Source organism: Chionomys nivalis, chromosome 4 (assembly GCF_950005125.1).
Source record: "Chionomys nivalis chromosome 4, mChiNiv1.1, whole genome shotgun sequence".
Classification (NCBI taxonomy): Eukaryota; Metazoa; Chordata; class Mammalia; order Rodentia; family Cricetidae; genus Chionomys; species Chionomys nivalis.
The window spans coordinates 20,128,227-20,148,478 of NC_080089.1; the positions used below are offsets into that span (position 1 = coordinate 20,128,227).

The 20,252-nt window shown below is 48.6% G+C and overlaps 2 protein-coding genes across 5 annotated transcripts; one reads left to right on the plus strand and one right to left on the minus strand.

Moving 5' to 3' along the window:
- Window positions 1-6,488: 6,488 nt before the first annotated feature.
- On the minus strand, window positions 6,489-13,449 carry Fbxl12 (F-box and leucine rich repeat protein 12). 3 transcript variants are annotated; one of them, XM_057767970.1, is made up of 4 exons: window positions 13,223-13,449; window positions 11,073-11,389; window positions 10,893-10,965; window positions 6,489-7,893 (listed from the first exon to the last, which is right to left on the minus strand). In XM_057767970.1, exons 2-4 carry the CDS (start codon window positions 11,156-11,158, stop codon window positions 7,072-7,074), a joined length of 981 nt encoding a protein of 326 aa, XP_057623953.1. In that variant the 5' UTR covers window positions 11,159-11,389; window positions 13,223-13,449; the 3' UTR covers window positions 6,489-7,071. The 3 variants fall into 3 exon arrangements, with proteins under 3 accessions (XP_057623953.1, XP_057623956.1, XP_057623954.1); XM_057767973.1 differs by lacking the exon at window positions 11,073-11,389; XM_057767971.1 differs by lacking the exons at window positions 10,893-10,965; window positions 11,073-11,389.
- Window positions 13,450-13,797: 348 nt separating this feature from the next.
- Window positions 13,798-15,586, plus strand: Ubl5 (ubiquitin like 5). Of its 2 annotated transcripts, none has more exons than XM_057767975.1 (5): window positions 13,798-13,917; window positions 14,218-14,284; window positions 14,433-14,516; window positions 14,667-14,704; window positions 15,421-15,586. In XM_057767975.1, exons 2-5 carry the CDS (start codon window positions 14,229-14,231, stop codon window positions 15,462-15,464), a joined length of 222 nt encoding a protein of 73 aa, XP_057623958.1. In that variant the 5' UTR covers window positions 13,798-13,917; window positions 14,218-14,228; the 3' UTR covers window positions 15,465-15,586. The 2 variants fall into 2 exon arrangements, with proteins under 2 accessions (XP_057623958.1, XP_057623957.1); XM_057767974.1 differs by having other exon boundaries at window positions 13,848-13,956.
- Window positions 15,587-20,252: the final 4,666 nt, after the last annotated feature.

Consider the following 20,252-nt stretch of genomic DNA (forward strand, 5'->3'; position numbering starts at 1 on the left):
CGATAGAATTAACCAGACTAGGTTTAATATAAAATATTCAGCTTTAATAGGGGTAAGAAAGGGGGGACTTACAAAGCCAGAGTTCCCGCGAAGCACAGGAAAAACAAAGAGCAAGCAGGAAGCACACCCGCAAGATTTATAAGTACATATTAGCCCAAGGGGAACATGCCCTACCAACAAGGTGATTGGCTGGGCTTCCCATTCACTTGAGAGACATTCTTTTTGTTTTTCTTTTTTTAAGATTTATTATGTACACAGTGTTCTGTTTGCATTTATGCCTGCAGGCCAGAAGAGGATGCCATATCTCATTACAGATGGTTGTGAGCCACCACGTGGTTACTGGGAATTGAACTCAAAACCTCGGGAAGAGCAGCCAGTGCTCTTAACCAGAGTCATCTTTCCAGCCCCAAGAAACGTTCTTTTAGTATCTCAATTTAAATATGCTAACCATTGATAGTCTCTTTTTTTTTCATTGATAGTCTCTTAATTGATGTTACATCACATGGTAAAGAAAAAGCAAAGAAAAAACAAATGCATTCTTAAGAAAATACAACAGAAACATTCATGTCAATTATAATCCTCATTTCTGCAACTGACCACGTGGTCTTAACAGAACTTAAAGTTGTGGGAACAGGAAGCAAAATTTTTCTAGTGAGTCAGTAGGAGTGATAGTGAGTAGAACTATTCCCTTTCCCATCCCTTTATTCCTGGAGCCATGGGCCCTGGCTATGAGCAACACCATATATATTGGATGCTGATTCAAAACATTTATCACCTTCTGGAGAACCCTGCCCAAGCCCTCCAGGCTGCAGTCACTTAGTTGGTGGTGTAGCTATGTCACCACCACCTAGCTTTGGAATAGCCTTTTGAAGACATTTGTGGGGGCAGGAACTAAAGAAAAGCTTAGAGCGAGGTATGGTGGCACATGCCTTTAATTCCAGCAATTGGGAGGCAGAGGCAGGCAGATCTCTGTTGAGTTTGAGGCCAGCCTGGTCTACAAGAGCTAGTTCCAGGACAAGCTCCAAAGCTACAGAAAAACCCTGTTTCAAAAAAAAAAAAAAAAAAAAAAAAAAACCAAAGAGGGGAGAAGGCTACTTCCATGGGGCCAGCTGTCTCAGGATAGTGGGGGACATGGTAAGATCAGTGAATTCCATGATTGTGGGCCCACTGTTGCATTTCTGTAGATACGGCATTCTGTAAGTTCACAGATGGTGGTTTTGGGAGAAGCATTACATGCAGGAAAGGCAAACCCATAACAAGAATAACAGTCTACTCCAGTAAGGATAAAGTGTGTCCTCTCCATGGAGAAAGTGGTCTAATGTAGTCAACCTGCCACCAGATGACAGCCATACCTGGGGCTCGGGGCTAGTCTCTGCTGTTGGCAGATCTGGCACTCAGCAGCAGCTGTAGCCAAGTCAGCCTTGATGAGTGAAGTCGATGTTGAGCCCATGCATAACCCCATCTCTGCCTCCATGGGTCCACTGGGCAGTGACAGGAATGGCTGGGGAAAGAGGATGACTGTCCACGGAATGGGTCATCCTACTGTAAAACTTTAAGACAATTCTGAAGCCATTTATGACAATTCTGAGCCCTCTCAGTCTCAGCAGTAATGCTCCCTCCTCCCCCCAGCCCCGGGAACCAAGGACCTAACAATTGCCCACACACGTACTGAAATATTGGGAACTTTCCATTGTCTCCCTGAGTCCTTGTGAATGCTCTCCAAATAGAAGTCAGTTATTGAATAGGGGCAAGATAACCGTAGGTGTTGACTCACTTATTGATGTTTTGACTTAGTCCCTGGGAAACAGGGTCAAAGTGACCTCTTACCTCATCTGATCTGGCAACCGCTCTCCAGCCAATTATTGATAGTAGCCCTTTTGAATAAGCCAATCATAATAGTCAAAGAACAACCCCAAGACACCCCCCCCTTTGCTTCTGTGACTTTTCCTTTAAAAGTAGCCTGTACCAGTTATTCAGGGTCTTTCTAGTCTCCCTAATGCTGGAAGACCCTGTCATGACAGAATTAATAAAATCCGCATGCTTTTACATCAGCTGTGGTGGTGAGAGACGGTCTCTGGGGGTCAACTCCTCCTCGGTGATTGGACTCTAGGGTCCAACACTACATACTTGATAATTGAATGCTTCCTCAGCTGGTCATGTTTTGGTGAGCATTTACATGGAACACAAGTATCTTCATATCCTTCAACAATTTTTGGAGAGATTTACTCACATACTTCTTTCCCAGATGTCTTTCTTACCAGTTCTCCAATTCTGCTTTTTCTAAATTCCTGACCATCCAGAAATCCATTGGCTACAGCCCATCCATCAGTAAACAATTGCACATCTGATCATTCTTCCTTCCAAACAAAATGTATGACCATGTGTACTGCCCAGAGTTCTGTCAACTGGGAAGGTTTCCCTTCCTGGTGTCTTCCAGGGTTATCCCAGAATGAGGATATAATGTTGCAGCTGTGCACTTCTGGGTGGTGCCTGAATGACACACTGACAACCAATCATAGGGAACACATACTTGGTAGCAGATAGCATTGTAATGGGAGTAGAAACAATAGACATTTGGGCAGCTTCTTCATGTAACTTGCTTGTGCCTTCAGGACCTGCTCAGGTACAATCACATATACACCACTTCCATTTGATAACAGACTGCTGCTGCTGTACATGTCCTAATTCATGACTTGATGGGTCAGCTAACACCCATCTCATAACAGGCTGCTCAGGTTCCATGGTATCTTGGTGGCCCATTGCCAAATGTTCAGTTTTTACTAAGGCTCAACAACAGCTGTCTCTCAAAGGGAAAACAGTTGTTTGCATATGATGGTAGAGCCTTGTTCCATAATCCCAAAGGTCACCTAAGGGACCTGCCAAAGGCTCCAAACAGCATCCCTATGTGCCACTAGCACCTCCTGTACCATTGGGTCTGCTGGATCATTCGGTCCAAGTGGGAGAGCAGCCTGCACAGCAGCCTGGACCTGCTAAAGAGCCTTCTCTTGTTGCAGGCCCCACACAGAGCTAGCAGCTTTCTGAGTCACTTGGTACATGGGCTAGAGCAACACATCCAAACGAGGAATGTGCTGTTTCCAGAATCCAAATAGGCCCACTAAATGTGTTTCTTTCTCAGTGGTGGGAGGACCCAAGTGCAATAACTTATCCTTCACCTTAAAAGGACTATCTCTGCATGCCCCACAGCACTGGACCCTTAGGAATTTCACTGGGGTAGAAGGCCCTTGAATTTTGGTTGGATTTATCTTCCATGTGCATATTGAACCAATGAGTTCAAAGTGGTTGCTACCTCTTGCTCACTTGGTCTAATCAGCATAATGTCATCAATATAGTGCGTCAATCTAATATTTTGTGAAAGAGACAGATGAACGACATCTCTTCTAAGTTATGACACAGGGCTGGAGAGTTAACATATCCTTGAGGTAAAACTGTAAAGTTATACTGTGGTGGTTTGAAAGGAAATGGCCCCCAAAAGGAGTGGCACTATTAGGAAATGTGACCTTCTTGGAGGAAATGTGTCACTAGGGGGGACAGGCTTTGAGGTCTCCTTTTTTCAAGTTTCCCTCAGTGTGACAGTCAGTCGACTTCCTGTTGCCTTGCAAGATGTAACACTCTCAGCTCCAGCACCACATCTGCCCGCACCCCGCCATGCTTCCTGTCATGATGATAATGGGCTGAACTTCTAAAACTGTGAGCCGCCCTAATTAAATGTTTTCTATAAGAGTCACTGTGGTCATGTGTCTCTTCACAGCAATAGAAAACCCTAAGACATTTACTGCTGCCCTTGCCAACTGAAAGCAATGTGCTTCTGGGGATCCTTATGAACTGGTACCGAGAAAAAGACCTGTTAAACAAACAGCTGCACATCATGGACTGTGAGATGTATTAATCTGCTCGAGCAAGGACACCGTATATGATACAGCAGCTCAACCAGAGTCAGTGTGTGTGCACATACACACTGGCAACTGAAAATAAATATTGACCAGGCATGGTGGCACACACCTTTCTTTAATCTCAGCACAGGGGAAGCAGAGGCAGGAAAATCACAAGTTCAAGGCCAGCTCAGTCTACACACTGAGTTCCAAGCCACCCAGGACTACATAGGGAGACCTTGTCTCAAAAAATTAAACCGAGAGGGCTCAGTGGGTAAAGATGCTTCCTGCACAAGCTTGGCCACCTGGCTTTGACCCTAAGAACCCACAGTGGAAGGACAGAAGTGACTTTTGAAAGCTGGCCTCTGACTGCCACACGCTTGGCTGCACTCACACCCCCACCCCACCGCTCTCCAACCAAACTCAGAAATGTACTGGCACAAATAATAAACAATGTAGCACAGATAATAAAAACCCAGACGCAGATATCGGGGTTCAACCTGAAGATCAGAAAAGCAAAAGCAGCCAAGCCATTAGAAAGCTCTTACCTCTTTGATAACTTCAGACCGAAAGAGTTCCTGTCTCATCCTGCCTTATATTCCTCTCTAGTGCTGGGATTAGAGGCGTGCACCACCACTACCCAGCCTCTATGGTTAACTAGTGTGGCTCCTGGGATTAAAGGTGTGTGCCACCACTGCCTGGCCTGTGTGGCTGACTAGTCTGGCCTGCTTTGCACTGACCTTCAGGTAAGCTTTATTTATTAAAACATAAATAATATATCACTATATTACAACTGTGGAAGCTTTGAAGTCCAAGATCAAGCCATAGATGTGGTGTCAGCTGAGGACCTCACAGATCACATGCCTTTCTTCTGTGTCCTCAGATGGTCGGCACATTGTGCAATGGCAGAGGGCGTGGGGAACGATTTTTAACTATGTGAGGGGAGGAGGCTGCACCCCTGTGCACATGCTAAGACATGCTGCTGTCACTCTCTGCCTTGTTCCCTTATGACTGACCAAGTCTTTCTCATTAAAACAGGAGCTAGGCTGGCTTTCTGTGTGGCTTTCTCTGTGGGCGCTGGGGATTTGAACTCAGGACCTCATGCGTGTGCAAGTGCTCTTGCACGCCTCAATAGCTCCCCAGCCCCTCTCAGAAGTATCTTGGACAGGGACTCATTCATGAAGGACTTGCCCTTTTGACCTAATCCCTCCCAACACTCACATGTAATGAGGCTACCTCTGGGTTTTGAGCTCCAACAGATAGCCTAACCCCGGCAGGTGGTGAGACCACAGATGTACGTTGCCCCCAAGCTCAGATCAAAGTTATACGCCTGGGATCACCAAGCATTTGGCACCTGCATGATCAAGCTGTTACAACTCAAAAAAACAGGAAGAGGCACCAGTACACACTGAGCCCCACGAACAGGCCCTGCCTCCATCTCTGTCCTGACAGGCTCCATCTTTTTCCTGGTTGACTATGCTACAGAAATGTTCTTGTTTCTTGCCAGGTGGTGGTGCATGCCTTTAATCCCAGCACTTGGGAGGCAAAGGCAGACGGATCTCTTTTCGTTGTTACATTTGTGTGTGCGTGTGAATGTACCCACGCATGCGTGCAAATGCAGGTGTCCACTCATGCCACAGAACATGTGTGGAGGTCAGAGGACAATTTGCAGGAGTGAGCTCTCTGTTCACCATAGGGATGGAACTCAGATCTTCAGCCTTGGCAGAAAGCACCTTCACTCGCTGAGTCTTCTTGCCAGCCCCTCCCTCATTTGGATTCTAGGGAAGGGCTCTGCCACTGAGGCGCACCCTGGAACCCAGTCTCTAGACTTGGCCTTTCCTGCCATCCCCTAGCTGTCCTCACCTCTGATTTCTGAAGAGGCCCACTCTAAACAGTGTCTGCATCCCAACCCTGGCTTACTGCCTGGGAGGCTGTGAAATGATCCCAAGGCTATGTTTTTGTTTTGGAGACTGAGTCTCATTCTACTGTAGCCCTGTAGGCTGACCTCCTGAATACTGGTCACGCCTGGCTCACAGATGTGTTTACTTTAGACCCCTGCCACCTATACTTGCAACTGCATCTGCTCACTGTGCAGCCCCGTACCGAGAACGGTGCCTGCAAAGGGCTGGTAATGTGTCTCAGTGGATAGAGCGCTTGCCTGGCACACTCAAAACCCTGGCTTCCATCCTCAGCATCCCATAAACAAGGAGTGGCAGTATACACCTAAAATCCTAGCACTCAGGAGTTGAAAGTCATCCTCAGTTACATCTGGAGTTCAGGGTCATTAATGAGCTCCTGTCTAAAAATAATAGCCTGCCAAGACTGCTGAATGGTAAAGGCACTGGTCACCAAGTCTGAGCACTTAGGTTTGATCCCTATGACCCACAGGAGAGAAGGAGAGAACTGATCCCTACGGTGTCCTCTGGCCTCCACATGTTTGCTATAGCACAAACACACGAACACAAAACAAGTAACTGTAATAAAGGATAAGTAAAACTGCACGTGAGTAAGTACTGAGGAAGAGCAACCCTTGTTAAATAAATGGAATACACTTTGAAAAAACATTATTTTTCTTTAATAGTAAAATATTATATACTGTATAAAACTTGGAAAAGGCAGGATACAAAATACAGAAAATACCATTGAGAATCCTTTTGAACACTAGGACAATTCAACAGCTTGTCTTCCTTGCCCCCTGACCTCATTTCCCAAGCATCTGGCAGACAACCAGGCAGACCTCAGAGCCCTGAACTCTGCCCACCTGCACCCTGAAAACCGCCCCTCTATAGTGGTCTTCTGGGGTCCTTTAGAGATTAAGGCTTTCCAGGGCTCCAGTGTGGCTCAGGAGCACAGCAGTGCTGGCCTAATGTACCTAAGGCCGTGGGTTTGATCCCCAGGTACTGGGGGAAAGGGTGGAGGGTAAAGATATACAAATGAATCATGAGGTAGCGATGATGCCTGTTCCTAAATGTGTGAACTGGGCCTCCCAGAGACCGGGTGACAAGGCTGAGGTCATCCAGATGACAGAAAACCCCAGCTCTGCAGGCCCCAAGGTCCTGGCTTCTTTTCCTTGTGACCTCCAGTTTCCTCAAGCCTGATTAATGTACATGCTTCAGTTTTGCTACTGAGAAGGTCAACTTTAAAAGCTAAGACAGATCCCAAGGATGGATGGGTGGTGCCTTCACATCCACCAATCCATGGATTCTTTGGGACAGGCCCTGACAATAACCATGCAGTGGGGCAGGCCCCTGCACAGGACCTTCTCTGCCTCCTGGCCCTCCCAGCCCAGCCCCTGCACCTCAAGCACTCTGAGTTTAGGCATGGTGAGGCAAGAGGACACAATCTGAGCGGGTGTAGGCATTTCTGGGGTGATGAGGGGTCCCTGGAAGCACAAACTCTCCAGGGCAGGCATTCCCTCCAGGAAGATCAGGCCTTGGGATGAGAGGCCCCCAACGGTCAGCCGAATCTTACGCACATCTCGGAGGTGGCGGCTGATGGCGAGCAGGGTGCTGTCGGCTGACAGGGTACAGCCCAGCACCTCCAGTCTCTGCAGATAGCTGAGCTCCTGGAGGCTGGCATCCAGCCCGGTCTCGGTGACCCGGTAGGTGCCGCCCAGCACCAGCGAGCGCAAGGCTCGGAAGCGGGTGAGGCCCTGCAGGTGCTCATCCCGGAAGGCTGGCACTCGGTCCAGCACGATGCATTCCAGCAGTGGCAGCACTGTGGGATCCTGTTCCTTCTGCAGCCAGATCATCGAGATCTCGCAGCTGTGCAGCTCCAGGGTCCTCAGCGTGCTGGGCAGGCTGGTGATAGGCACCATGCTCAGGTCAGCCACGTGCAGGCACAGGCGCTTCAGGTTGGGGCACTTCTGGCCCAGGGCCCGCATCAAGGCCGGGGACAGCTGTGGGGCCTGAGAGCCAGAGAACAGGTAGCCACCCATGCGCAGCGAGTGGAGCCTGGACGCCATGTATCGGCGCAGAAGATGCCACATGACTTTCGGACGCATCTGTAAGAGCCAGAGATTGGGGTGACTGGGTGAGGGGTACAGGGGCTCTCAGAGGATCTACCTAACTGGTGACCGACATGCATGGGATCTGGGTTCTGGTGTCCCCCTGGGATTTGGCTCTTCCACCAGTTTCCTTCCCTAAGCAAGGTAGTTTCTTTTGCTGGGTAACATGCCCTCAAACCCAGCCAGCACACAGGGGAGACTGAGGCAGGAGGATCCACAGTTCTGGCCAGTCTGTCTAGTCAATCAGCAGGCTCCAACTTCATGGAAGATTCTGTCTCAAACACAAGCAAACAGTACAGAGTTGTGGCACACACCTTTGATCCTAGCACAGGTGGGCATGGAGGCAGGGGGATCTCTCTAAATTCCAGGCTAGTCTGGTCTACATACCAAGTTCAGGCTACATAGTGAAACCCTGTGTCAAACAAAACAAAACAAGCAAGCAAGCAAGCAAACATGTGTGTGAGAGAAAGAAGCTGAGGAACATGCCCTTCAATAACCTCTGGCCCTACATGCTCTTGAACATATGCATTTGCACCTGCACATACACAAAAAAATGTACACTTTTTCCAAAAAGAAGAAGAAAAGCTACACAGAACAAGAGATTCATTGCTGGTGTTGGGATGGAATCCAGGACATGCTGTCAACTCAGCCTCACCAGTTCGGAACATACCCTTGTTTTTTGTTGGCACTGGGGAATGAACTCAGGGCCGCATACAGGCCAGGAAAACATGCTAGAACCAAGTAACGGTTCCAAGGCTTTTCTGAATTTGTATTTCAAGACGGGGTCTAGCTAAATCTTCCGGGCTGGCCTTGAATTTATGATCTTCCTCTCTCAGCCTGTGTGTGTAGTAACTGGGATCACAGGCCTGTACCAGGCTCAGCTTTACAGTAGAGATTTTGTTGACCATTTTTCAGAGAGAAATTAAATCTTTTTCTTTTTTTTAATTATTCTGTGTAGTTGCTGGAGAGATGGCTCCTCCTTTTGAAAGGTGTCTTGATATATGACTTACTCTATTCTGTTACTATAAAATTTCACTGGGCGGTGGTAATAATATCTTTAATACTAGCACTCGGGAATCTCTTGAGTTTGTTAGGATCCAAGAGAAACCCCAAAGGAAAGACCAACAGCCACGTACGCAACAGCAAGAGTGCTTTATTAATTCCAACGTTGGGGTGGTACATGGCAACTCCCCAAGGTCAAAAGCTTCTTTAAAGTAGAGTTAGGGGAATTCCAGGGAGGAAGGGTTTATCTGATTGGTGGAGAAATGATTGATTAGTCTGGGGGCTGACTGGTGGGAGGTCCTAGTGGTTAGGGACCTTCCAGCAGCAGGATACAGAAGCTATCTCTAGTTACCAGGAGACTTCTGAGCCAGCAGAAGGGGTCATGGGATACTTGCTGAGCTAGCAGAAGGCTGTGGGGCACCTGCTGATTGGTTGCTCCTCAGCTGTGGTTTTCCTGAGGGCTGTCCGATTAGCTCTGTCCCAGTTTAGTGAACCAAATCTAAGGCCTGGTCTCTGTCAGGGCTACTAGGAGAGCCTAGCCTCTAGCACCCCCACCCCAAGTCCTCAGAGTTCAAAGCCAGTCTGCTTGGTCTAGAGAGTGAGTTCCAGGACTCACAGAGAAACCCTGCCTCAAAAATAAATAAATAAATAAATAAATAAAACTTCATATAACCATTAGGTTTGAACATGTATTTGAGGAAGACTAACTGTATTCTCAAGACACAGTCACTCACATCTGGCTCCAGAATAAACTCTTGTCCACTTTATCCACTTTGAGATGAACAGTTATAGCTAGAATCTATTTTGGGCTACATGAGATCCGTCTCAAAAACCAAAAAAGAACAAAACAAGAAAATCAATAATAGTTATAAGTTTCCATTTATCATATGCTGGAGACCAGATATGGTCTAAACCATCTCCCTATGCAACTGGCTAAGTCAGACAGGCAGGTACGTTTTCTTGTCTCTTGGTGTTAGGGATAGAGTCCAGGGCTTCACCAGGGTCAAATAAGCACTCTTTTTAATCCCCATATTTTGGATGAGAAACTGAGGTCTGGGGATTGCTGAGAAGGTAAGGACTAGTGCCAGGATAGACATGCAGGAAATCACAGCATGAACTCACTTCAAAACCAAACCAACCAAGATCAGCAGTGGTGGTGCACACCTTTAATCCCAGTATTTGGGACACAGAGGGAGGTGGATCTCGTGAGTTCGAGGCCAGCCTGAACTACAGGGCGAGTTCCAGGACAGCCAAGGCTGTTACACAGAGGAACCCTGTCTAGGAAAAAGAGAAAGAGGGGGAGTGGGAGGGGGGAGGGAGAGGGGGGAGGGGGAGAGGGAGAGAGAACCAAACGGAGGGAAGGAAAGGAAGGAAAGGAAGGGAGGGAGGGAGGGAGGGACGGACGGACAGAGGGAGGGAGGGAAAAACCAAACCAGCTGGGCACGTCGGTGCAAGTTCCACCTTTAGAGCCAAAGGCAAGAGGATAAAATGAGTTCCAAGACAGCCGGGCTACAGAGAAATCCTGTCTTGGGGGGCGGGTGGGGGCAACAATACTTCTGGGCCAGACAAGGTGGCCTACACCTGTGTAATCTTAGCACCAAGGAGGTTGAGGTCAGGGGTAGTGAGCTGGAAGCCCTCGGCCCAATCAGTAAAGTGCTTTCCTAGCTCTCAGGGAGCCAAAATTCCATTGCCAGCATCACAGAAACCGGTCATGGGGACCAGCGCGGTAATCCTTGTATTAGAAGGTCGAGGTGGATCAGAAATTCACGGTTATCCTCAGCTTCGTAAGGAAGTGTGAGGCCAGTCAGGACTAGAGACCCTGTCTCAAAACAACCTCCCCTCCCCCAAAGAAACAAACAAAAAATCTAGAAAGAAAAATTAATAAAAAAATAAAATGAGCAAATAAACACTAGAAAGCAAAACAAAGCGAACCCCACTTCTGGGCAGGAGGCTGGCTCTCCGTGAACTGTCCGCGGGTCCCGCCTATCGCATACCGTGTAGAGCGTCAGGTCGACATGTCGCCACAACCACCGGTCGTCCACTAGCCTCTTCCAGCGGTGACAGACCCTGGAGGAGTGGACCGGCCATTAGAACGACCCCGGCCTGCTGGGACCGGATTCGCAACTCCTGCTGAGCCCCTGCCCGGCTCTTTCCCCCGAGGAGCGGGGCCGCACCTGGAGATGCGGATCCGGTCCCGGACCGGGAGGTATGAGAAGATCTCCAAGAGCACCAAGTCTGGGAGGTCAAACAGCGTCGCCATGGTCCTGCTGTCCTGCGCTTCCGTTTCCGGTGGCGGCCAGGCCCGCGCTCCCCTGAGGGCGCTGAGGTGGCCGGACTGGCCAAACCGGTGCGACTTTCGGACGCCTGCAGAGGAGCACTACCTTCCTTTCCTAGGGTAGAGGCTGAGGCCCCGGGGCTGGGCCGCCCGGCTGGAAACCGGTGGTAGGCAGGGACTGGAGACTGAGTAGGCCAGACTTGAGCAGCGGTGAGGCTGGGGGAGGCAAACCGAGGTGTGGCTTGGGTGAGGAGGGGATACAAGGCGTGGCTAGGGCCAGGGTGGAAGGCGGAGAGCAAACCCAGAAGGCGGGCTCGGGCGTCTCGGGGGCGTGGCCAGGAAGTGTCGCTAAAGACGTGCAGCAAACCCAGAGGGGTCTAGGGGTCCACCCAGAAGGCGTGGCTCCGGCAAGGAGGGGGGCTCAGGGCGTAGCCAGAGCCAGGAGACGTGGCGAACCGAGGCCAGCAGACGAGGTTCGGAAAGCGGCTGGCCTAGAAGGCGAGGCTCGGCCGGAGGGGTGTGGCTCTGGGGCGTGGCCAAGCCCAGGGGACGGGGCTGAGGAAACCCCAAAGGCGGGGCTTTAGGGGAGGGGGAGAGGAAGGGAGACAGAGACAGCCGCGCGAGAGACAGGGGTCGGGGTTATGTTTGGGGAGTGAAAAGCCTCGACAGAGTGGACGGGTGTAGCCAGGGACAGAGGGGCAGCAGGAGGCAGTCAGGCACAACAGGAAGGCGTAGCTTCAGCAGAAAGAGACTAAGGGGCGCGCAGAGTCAAGGAACTAGTGGCGTGCTCAGAAGGCTGTACTTGAGCTGAAAGAGGTTTAGGGACGTGACCAAGGCAGAGACCAGGCTGGGAGCAGATCGTATGCCCAGAAGGCAGGGGAAAGCTAACAGCAGCAAGCCGAGAAATTGTGACTTGAGTGGGAAGGGGCTCAGAGGTGTATCAAGAAAGAACCAGGGGCCGGGCGGTGGTGGCGCACGCCTTTAACCCCAGCACTCGGGAGGCAGAGGCAGGCGGATCTCTGTGAGTTCGAGACCAGCCTGGTCTACAAGAGCTAGTTCCAGGACAGAAACCAAAAGCTACAGAGAAACCCTGTCTCGAAAAACAAAACAAAACAAAAACAAACAACAACAACAAAAAGGACCAGGGGGCCAAAGAGCAAACTTGCAAAGCCTAGCTTAGGCGGAACAAGGTCCGATACAGGGGATGAAGGCAAGTTTGGAATGGGTGGGCGGCACAGGGAGGAGTTGGGGGGACAGTCAAAACTGGAGGACTGGGACGGAACCCTAAAAACATCGCTGGAGGCAGACGCAATGGATGAGCAAGGAGCTAGGTGTGCAACTCAATGGGAGAGCCCTTGGCTACATGCTAGAAGGCCCTAGGCTCCATCTCCAACATCAAAAAAAGGAAGGAAAGGGAGGAAGGGAGGGAGGGAGGGAGGGAGGGAGGGAGGGAGGGAGGGAGGGAGGGAGGGGAGAAAAGAAAAGAAAAATGAAAAGAAACCCCACTGGTATGTATGCACGAGTCTGTGGCTCACTCTCCATAAAGCCTGGGAAGTATTTTGGAAACGGAAACGAGGCATCGGTGAGAGGATGGAATAAATTAAAACACTAAGGCCTTCATTCCAGACCAAAAAGTGTAAATGCCGTGAGGCTGAGGGGCCGGCAGGCCTGCCAAGCCAGGAAGGCGTGGCCACAAGCCGCAATAAAAAGCGAAATAATGCTTTTTGCTGCCTATGCATAAGGATAAAATTTGTATAAGTGGTATTTGCTAAGCACAAGGCCCTGGTAGATTTTTTTTTCTTTTTTAAAAAGTGCGCTTAACCTGTGAGCCATCTCTCCAGCCCCTTTTTCTTTTGAAACAGTCTCTCTACAAAGCTCTGTCCTGGAACTCGCTATAGAGACCAGGCTGGCTTCTAACACACAGGCCTATACAATACCAGCAACTTTCGAGGCTGGACACGAGTATCACAATTTCGAAGTCAGCTTGGTCTATACACCGATACCCTATCTCAAAAAAAAAAAAAAAAAGCTAATTTTACATGTGCTTACCTTACTGAGAGTCCTGTCTGCTAAAGGAATCATTCAGTAGAATCAGTAGAGGTGAAAACTGGTTGAATTTAGTATGGGATTCCTCTCCCATCACCTATCGCGGTTCTGTAATCTGGAACAAGGGGCTCCTTGAAGATTTTTTAAAAAGGAAAAAAAAAAAAGCAGATCTTTTCTGGTAAGCTGTTTCCAGCATCTGCGCAGGCAAGACACGGACGTACGGTGTGGTGTGCAACATGGCTTTCCGGCTTAGCTTTCATCAACTGCGGTCTGCACCACTAGGGTCTCGGAAACAGTTACTCCGGTCAGAGGGGAAAGGCAGGCCCAGGGTCCGAGACTGAGCTTTGAATGAAAGCAGAGAGCCCGAAAGCCACAGGACCTGCATGACTCCAGTTCTGCTCCTCCGCAGCCGGGATTCTTCGGTAGGTTTATTTGGCTTGGGGATGGCGGAGCACCCCGCCTCCGAGGATCCTCTGGGCCTCCTCCACAACGAAGGGATCTCCAACATCGCTTTCAACGTCGGCTGTAAATCCACTAGGATCGTCATTTAATCTCAGTCTTTTTACCCAGCCTCGGCTCACAAAAACTGCGCCACAAAATCGCCCGGAACCTGGAAGCAACTGAGGGCGGGTGTTTCCGTTATAGCACTTCCGCTTCCTGTTGCTTGCCTTAAATCGGGCCAGAGCTCGGCGTTCGAGGTAGGAGTTGTGTCGTCGATAAGTTCGAGGGGTTTAGAGGTGAGAGACTCGGGAGGCTAAGGGATGCGGGAGGCGAAGCCAGGGGGTGCGGGGCTGGGCCTGCGGGAGTTAAGGGGCAGAAGACGCGACTGACTTGCGTCCGCACCATTAAGACCCTGGACCAGGGCTGCGGCGGATTTGTGTCCGGTGTTCGGGGTAGCGTGACCAAAGAACTTAACTCGGGAAAGGCCCTTGGGTGTCTGGGCGACCCGCAAAGTCCTGTCTCTGCTGCCTTCCCTCCTCTCCCTCTACCCGGCGTAGGTCCAGCCACAATGATTGAGGTGGTTTGCAACGATCGTCTAGGAAAGAAAGTCCGCGTCAAGTGCAAGTATCCTCCGAGGGGTGGTGACTGGCAGTGGTCTCTGGGGCAGTTGGCGATGGTGGGGAAATTGTAGTTAAATGATATTAGGGAGGCCTAATATCATCTTCCTCGTCCTATCTCTTCCATCCATTTACCTTAACTCCTTCGTGCCCAGCACCGATGACACCATCGGGGACTTGAAGAAACTGATAGCGGCCCAAACTGGCACCCGGTGGAATAAGATCGTTCTTAAAAAGTGGTAAGTGCGCTGGTCCGCATTAGGCTAGGTTTCGGTTGGGGGAGCGCCTCAGGCAACCCCCATGAAGGATCAGCTATGCTTTCAAGACAAAAGCCCACCCCCACCCCACCCACCAAAGCAGCTTCTCTCTGAACTGTATCTGTCCCGTAGGTACACGATTTTTAAGGACCACGTGTCTCTGGGAGATTGTATCCTTTTCAGTTCTGGTTCTATACCGAAACCTGTAGGGAAATTAAGAAAGTGGGATATTTAACTTAAAATGTGGCCTGATATGACTACTGAGAAAATGGGTACTATAGAATTATTTTGTTGTTGAGGAGGGTGGTAGAATATTTTAACTTGGTTCAGAAGGATTTTAACATTCAGGTTCAAAATATTTATGACTGAGCACCACATGGTTGTTGGACAGGAAGTGAGGGCGGAGTGTAACTCAGAGGTGACTGTAGTTGACAACCAGTGTGGTGTTTTTTAAATTGGAGGTGAGGTTCTACAGTTATGTCTGTGTACCACATGCTTGCTTGTTGCTGGCAAGAAAGCTTCAGGTTCCTGGAACCACCACGTGAGTGCTGGGAATTGAACCCAGTTCCTCTGGGTGCTCTTCAACTGCTGAGATCTCCCTCCAGCTTGAGTATGAACCTTGAAGAAAATGTGTTGTTGTCTGTGTGATAGTGGGGGGGGGCACCTGAGAATCTGACTACACCAGGCTTTGGTCCAAACAGCTTTGCTGTCTCGGTGCTCTTCAGGGCTACTCTACATTATTTATAGCTTGAGTTCTTAGATCAAAGTGCCCATCCCAAAATTGTTTCCTTAGTCCAGGGTTGGGTGTTGAGCCCAGGATCCAGCTGTGAGTGTTTAGAGGGGTAGAGTCAGCCCTCAATGAAAATTCCTTAATACCTGTCTTCAGATGAAATCCATGATGGGATGAACCTGGAGCTTTATTACCAGTAGACGGGAATTCCTTCTCCTTGCCTACCCTGCCTTCCTCTCCCACCCTCATTTGACACTGGTATAGATGCCCATTTTTAACAATTCACATGAATAAAAACTTCAGTGCTGCTTTGTTGCTGTCATACTTGTGTGAAAGTTGTATCGTGAGGGAGAGCTGGTGGTTGCAGTCCTGTATGTGGCTCCTTGAAGGGGAGGCTGGACCTGGCGTTGCACATGTGACATCTCAGCCCTTGGGAGATGGAGGCAAAAGGATCAGGTGTCCAGGACACCCTTGGCTACACGAGACCCTGTCTCAAAAATCTGCTGAAGTCATGATGGAGTAACCTAGTAGAATGGGACCCAGAGCTCTGCTGTTGGCTTTGGGTCGCCGATGGGCAGAGATCCCACGAGTATTGTCACCCTCATAAACCATTAACCTGCATAAGGAGGGTAGATACACGGCTGGAACTCTGTAGCTTTGGAGCCTGTCCTGGAACCAGGCTGGCCTCAAACTCACAGAGATTCGCCTGCTTCTGCCTCTCGAGTGCTGGGATTAAAGGCGTGCGCCACCACTGCCCAGCAGGTGTACACTTTTAATCTCAGCATTTAGCAGGTAGAGACAGGAAGATCTCTGGGGCTTGCTAGCTAGCCAGTCTATCTTAATTGGTGTGCTTTAGGCCAAGGACTTCTAAAAGGAGGTAGATTGTGTTCCTAAAATGACACTCAAGGTTGTCCTCTACCCTCCACATCTAAGCACTCACAGAAACACATACTACATTCTTGTAAAAACAAAGGTACGTGAGTGGCCAAAGTAGGAGCAATCTAAGCAAGAGACCCCATCTGAAAAAGTGGAAAGCAGCTGGGTATGTAGCTAGTTGGTAAAATCCTAAAATTGCTTTTATCGGATATTTTGTTATAGGAGTGAGAAAAATAGCACAATGGGCTACGTAGATGTGTTTTAAAAGCCCACTGTACTAGGGTTGTGTAGAGGAGCAACTGATAGGATGGACACAAACACACAGGGTTTATTAGAGGGCCTTACGGTTATGGTCCAACTATTCCAACAGTGGCTGTCTCCGGGTAAAGTCCAGGAATCTAAGAGGCAGGATTTCTCAGCTAGTCTTGAGTTATATGCCAGAATCCTGAAGAAGTGGACTTGCCAGGGAGAGTGGGTGAGCAAGCAAAGAGCAAGTGCTTCCTTCTTCATGGCTTATGTGGGCTGCCAGTCGGAAGGGATGGCCCAGATTAAAGGTGGCTCTTCCCAACTTAAAATATTAAGGTTTAGGGTGGCTTTCCCATCTCAAATGATTCAATCATGAAAGAAAATTCCTCACAAAGTGTACCCAGCTGCTTGAGTTTTAGTTAATCCCAAATGTAGTCAAGTTGACAACAAAGAATAGCCGTAACACCCACATATATAAGTAAGTATATATTTACATATTGTTGGACTAGACGCCCAAACATCAGGGAAGAGTTGCTCCAGACACCACTCATATAACCACAAATTGATGCAAAAGCAAGAGGATTTTTATTCTGTCATGACAGGGTCCCTCAGGTTCGGGATATGAAGGACATCCACAGCTGTTACAGCCCATCTTTTAAAGCAAAAAGCCACAGAGACGGGGGGGGGGGGGAACCTGTAGGTTGTTTTCCAACTTATTGGACTGGCTTATTTAAAAAGGCTATTACCAATAATTAGCTGGAGAGTGATTGCCAGATCAGATGAGGTAAAGGGAAACTTCTGAAGGTCACTTTGCCCCTTCCCAGGGACTAAGTCAAAACATCAGTAACTGAGTCATAACCTAAGGGTTATCATACCCCTATTCAGGGAGATGGAAAGTTTCCAACATCTCAGTACGTGCATACATAGCTGTTATGTCCTTGGTTCCCAGGGGAGGTGGGGAAGTACTGAGAGTCATCAGAAATGGCTTTAGATTTTTCTTAAAGTTTTACATTTTTTTAGGGTTGAGGGGGCTTACAAATGCATTTAGAGTCTTTCATTCCCTCCTCTTGTTTTGTCAAATCCCAATCTTGGGATTTTCTGAGGTCTCTCTTGAGAGCCTGATATTGGTGTGTCAGTACTAAAACTTGGGTAATACTGAGTCTGCAGTCCTGGGACTGGGAAGAATCTAGCTGGGGTTTTTAGGGAGGGAGCTGGGAAATGGCAAGGCCTTAGGGCTTGGTGTGGTGCTTAGGCCCCTGCAGGAGGGGGCTAGTTCAGCGCCCCCCAACCTTGTCGGGTTTGCTTACACCCCTCCACCCCAGACAAATATATCAGTCACGATGTCTACATGTAGGATAAGAGTCCCAGAGAGTTCATTTGGTATTTTTTCAAGAGTCCTTTGTTTAGCCTTTGTTTAGCTCTCCCTGTGCTGAAGCTTTTATCTGGAGGGTCCTGAGTCGTCCTGTAGAGGTGCTGGCTTTACATGAGATGCATGGATCCAGGTTGCAATGTTGTCTCAACGGATGTGAAATCTCTGGGTGTCCAGGCTGATAGGCAGCAGCCAGAGGCTTCCACACCTGGGCTTGGATGATTTGGAGGGCCTTTAGGTGGGCAGATAACAGTCTGGGAAGAACACCATCAGGATTATAACAGTCTGGGAAGAACACCATCAGGATTATATACCTCATCCACCTTGGTGAGCAGTGGCAGCCCTCACATAGGATCTCATAAGAAGTGAGTTTAAATCGCCCCAAGGTGTTTTGAACCCAAAACAGAACAGAGGGAGGGAGGTCTATCCAATCATTTTGCCGGTCTCTAGGGCCAATTTTGATAATTTGTAAAAATTTTCTTTTAGAATTTTATTTATCCTATCTATCTGACCTGAGCTTTAGGGTTGGTAAGCACAATTTAATCTTTAATTGGTCACACACTGACTTACCTGGGCAACAAAGGCAGGTCTATTATGAGACAAAATTATCTTGGGCATCCCAAACCTCAGGATGATTTTTTTTTATGATCTTTTTAGCCATTACATTGGGTGTCTCAGTCCTGGTCAATGTATGATGGCTATCTTTTTTTTTTTTTTTTGCAAATGTGTGGCCTCCTGGAGGCTCAAAATTTCCGCAGATGTCAACAGTCCTCTTTGTCTGTATATTGTTCTGTGTATATGGGTGGTGGCAAAAGCATACCTGCTGTCAGTATAGACGTTCCCTCTGCCATCTGTAGAGCTTGTATCAAAGCCACAAGTTCAGCTTTCTGGTAGGGCCGATGTCCCTGAAGGGAGGCTACTGGCCCAGATCATTTGCTTCCTGTCCACCAATGTTGCCCCCGCCTTCTGCTTACCTTTAGTCTTGTGTACCTGCTCAGCTCGGACCCCCAGCCTTGTGCCCCAGGCAAGCTTTGCCATCATTTCCAGCTCTTCCTGGCACAGCTCAGCCTGCCATTCTGCCAGCTGCCTGTCCTTTCTGCAGATGCTGGTAGGATCCATAGTCCATCGACGTGAGCTGGGCACAGGAGCAGCAGCCCGGTTCAGGACGGCGCCTGTGGTAGCATTGTGAGCGCTCTATCACAGTCTGACATGTGTGAGGGGAGCGAGACTGCAGGGTGAGCAGCCAGGGCTCATGCAGGCTTTAGAGAAAGCACGGCACCAAGGCAGTTGCTAGGAGGCAAGGATTTCTCTGGTGGTGATGGCAGGGGGAGGTGGTCATCCTGGTGAGAAGGGCATGGCAGAGGCGTAGGCAGACAAGCAACCTGCGTCTCCTGCAGAACTGAGAACTGCAGGGAAAGCAAAGTCCCTCATTTGGTCAACAAACGGCTTTGATCATACATTCAGGGGTGACCAGGGAGGAACGAGTTATTTATTTGTCCTTTTCCCAAATTTATAGTTCGTAAGGTGTCCAGTTTGTTCAATGGTTGTTTTAACACAGAGTACTCAGTTCCTGTGTCCCTTAGAAAATCTATAGAGGTATCTAATGTCCTTTTTTTTGCTGTAAGCACATTGGCCTTTATCCAAGGAGTGCCTCTGTCCATCTTCATTTGTCTTTGATCTTCTGTTGCCCAGGCTCCCTATCTGTCTGAGTCCTTCTTGTTTATGATCCCTCTGGTTTTTTTTTCTCTGCCTCCCGCCTTTCTCTTTTTTTCGCTTTTCGCCTCTCTCTTTTTTTTGCTTCCCGCCTCTCTCTTTTTTTTGCTTTCCGCCTCTCTCTTTCTTTCGCTTCCTGCCTCTCTCTCTCTCTTTTTCTGTCTCTCATTTAGCATTTTCTCTGTCTCTCATTTAACACTTTTTCTGTCTCTCATTTAACACTTTCTCTGTCTCTCATTTAACACTTTCTCTGTCTCCCCAAATTCTGCAAGCTATCATCTTGCAGCCTATCTACCTACTGTAACTTTCTCCTTATATCTGATGCTGACTGTCCTATGAAGGCCATGGCTATCGCTGCCTGCTGACCTTCAGAGGTTGTGTAAAATGCCTGTAAACCTCCATTAAACATTTAAGAAACACAGATTTTAACTGGCCCCTGGAGAACCACTTTTACCTTGGCCGGATCAGTGGGGTGCCTTGCCCCTGAAATTTGCCATGAGCCCGGCATTTTGACTGTCAGTTTCTCCCTTTCAGAATTAATTAGACATAGAAGAATGAAAATAGATCCATATTTATCTCTATGCACAAAACTGAAATCCAAACAAATCAAAGACCTTAACATAAAACCAACAATATTGAACCTCATAGAAGAAAAAAGTTTTAAATATATTTCTAAACATGGCCTCAGTGGCATAGACATTGAGAGAAACAATCAATAAACAGGATCTCCAGAACCGAGAAGCTTTTTGTATAGCAAAGGATATAATCAACAGAACATAAAAAC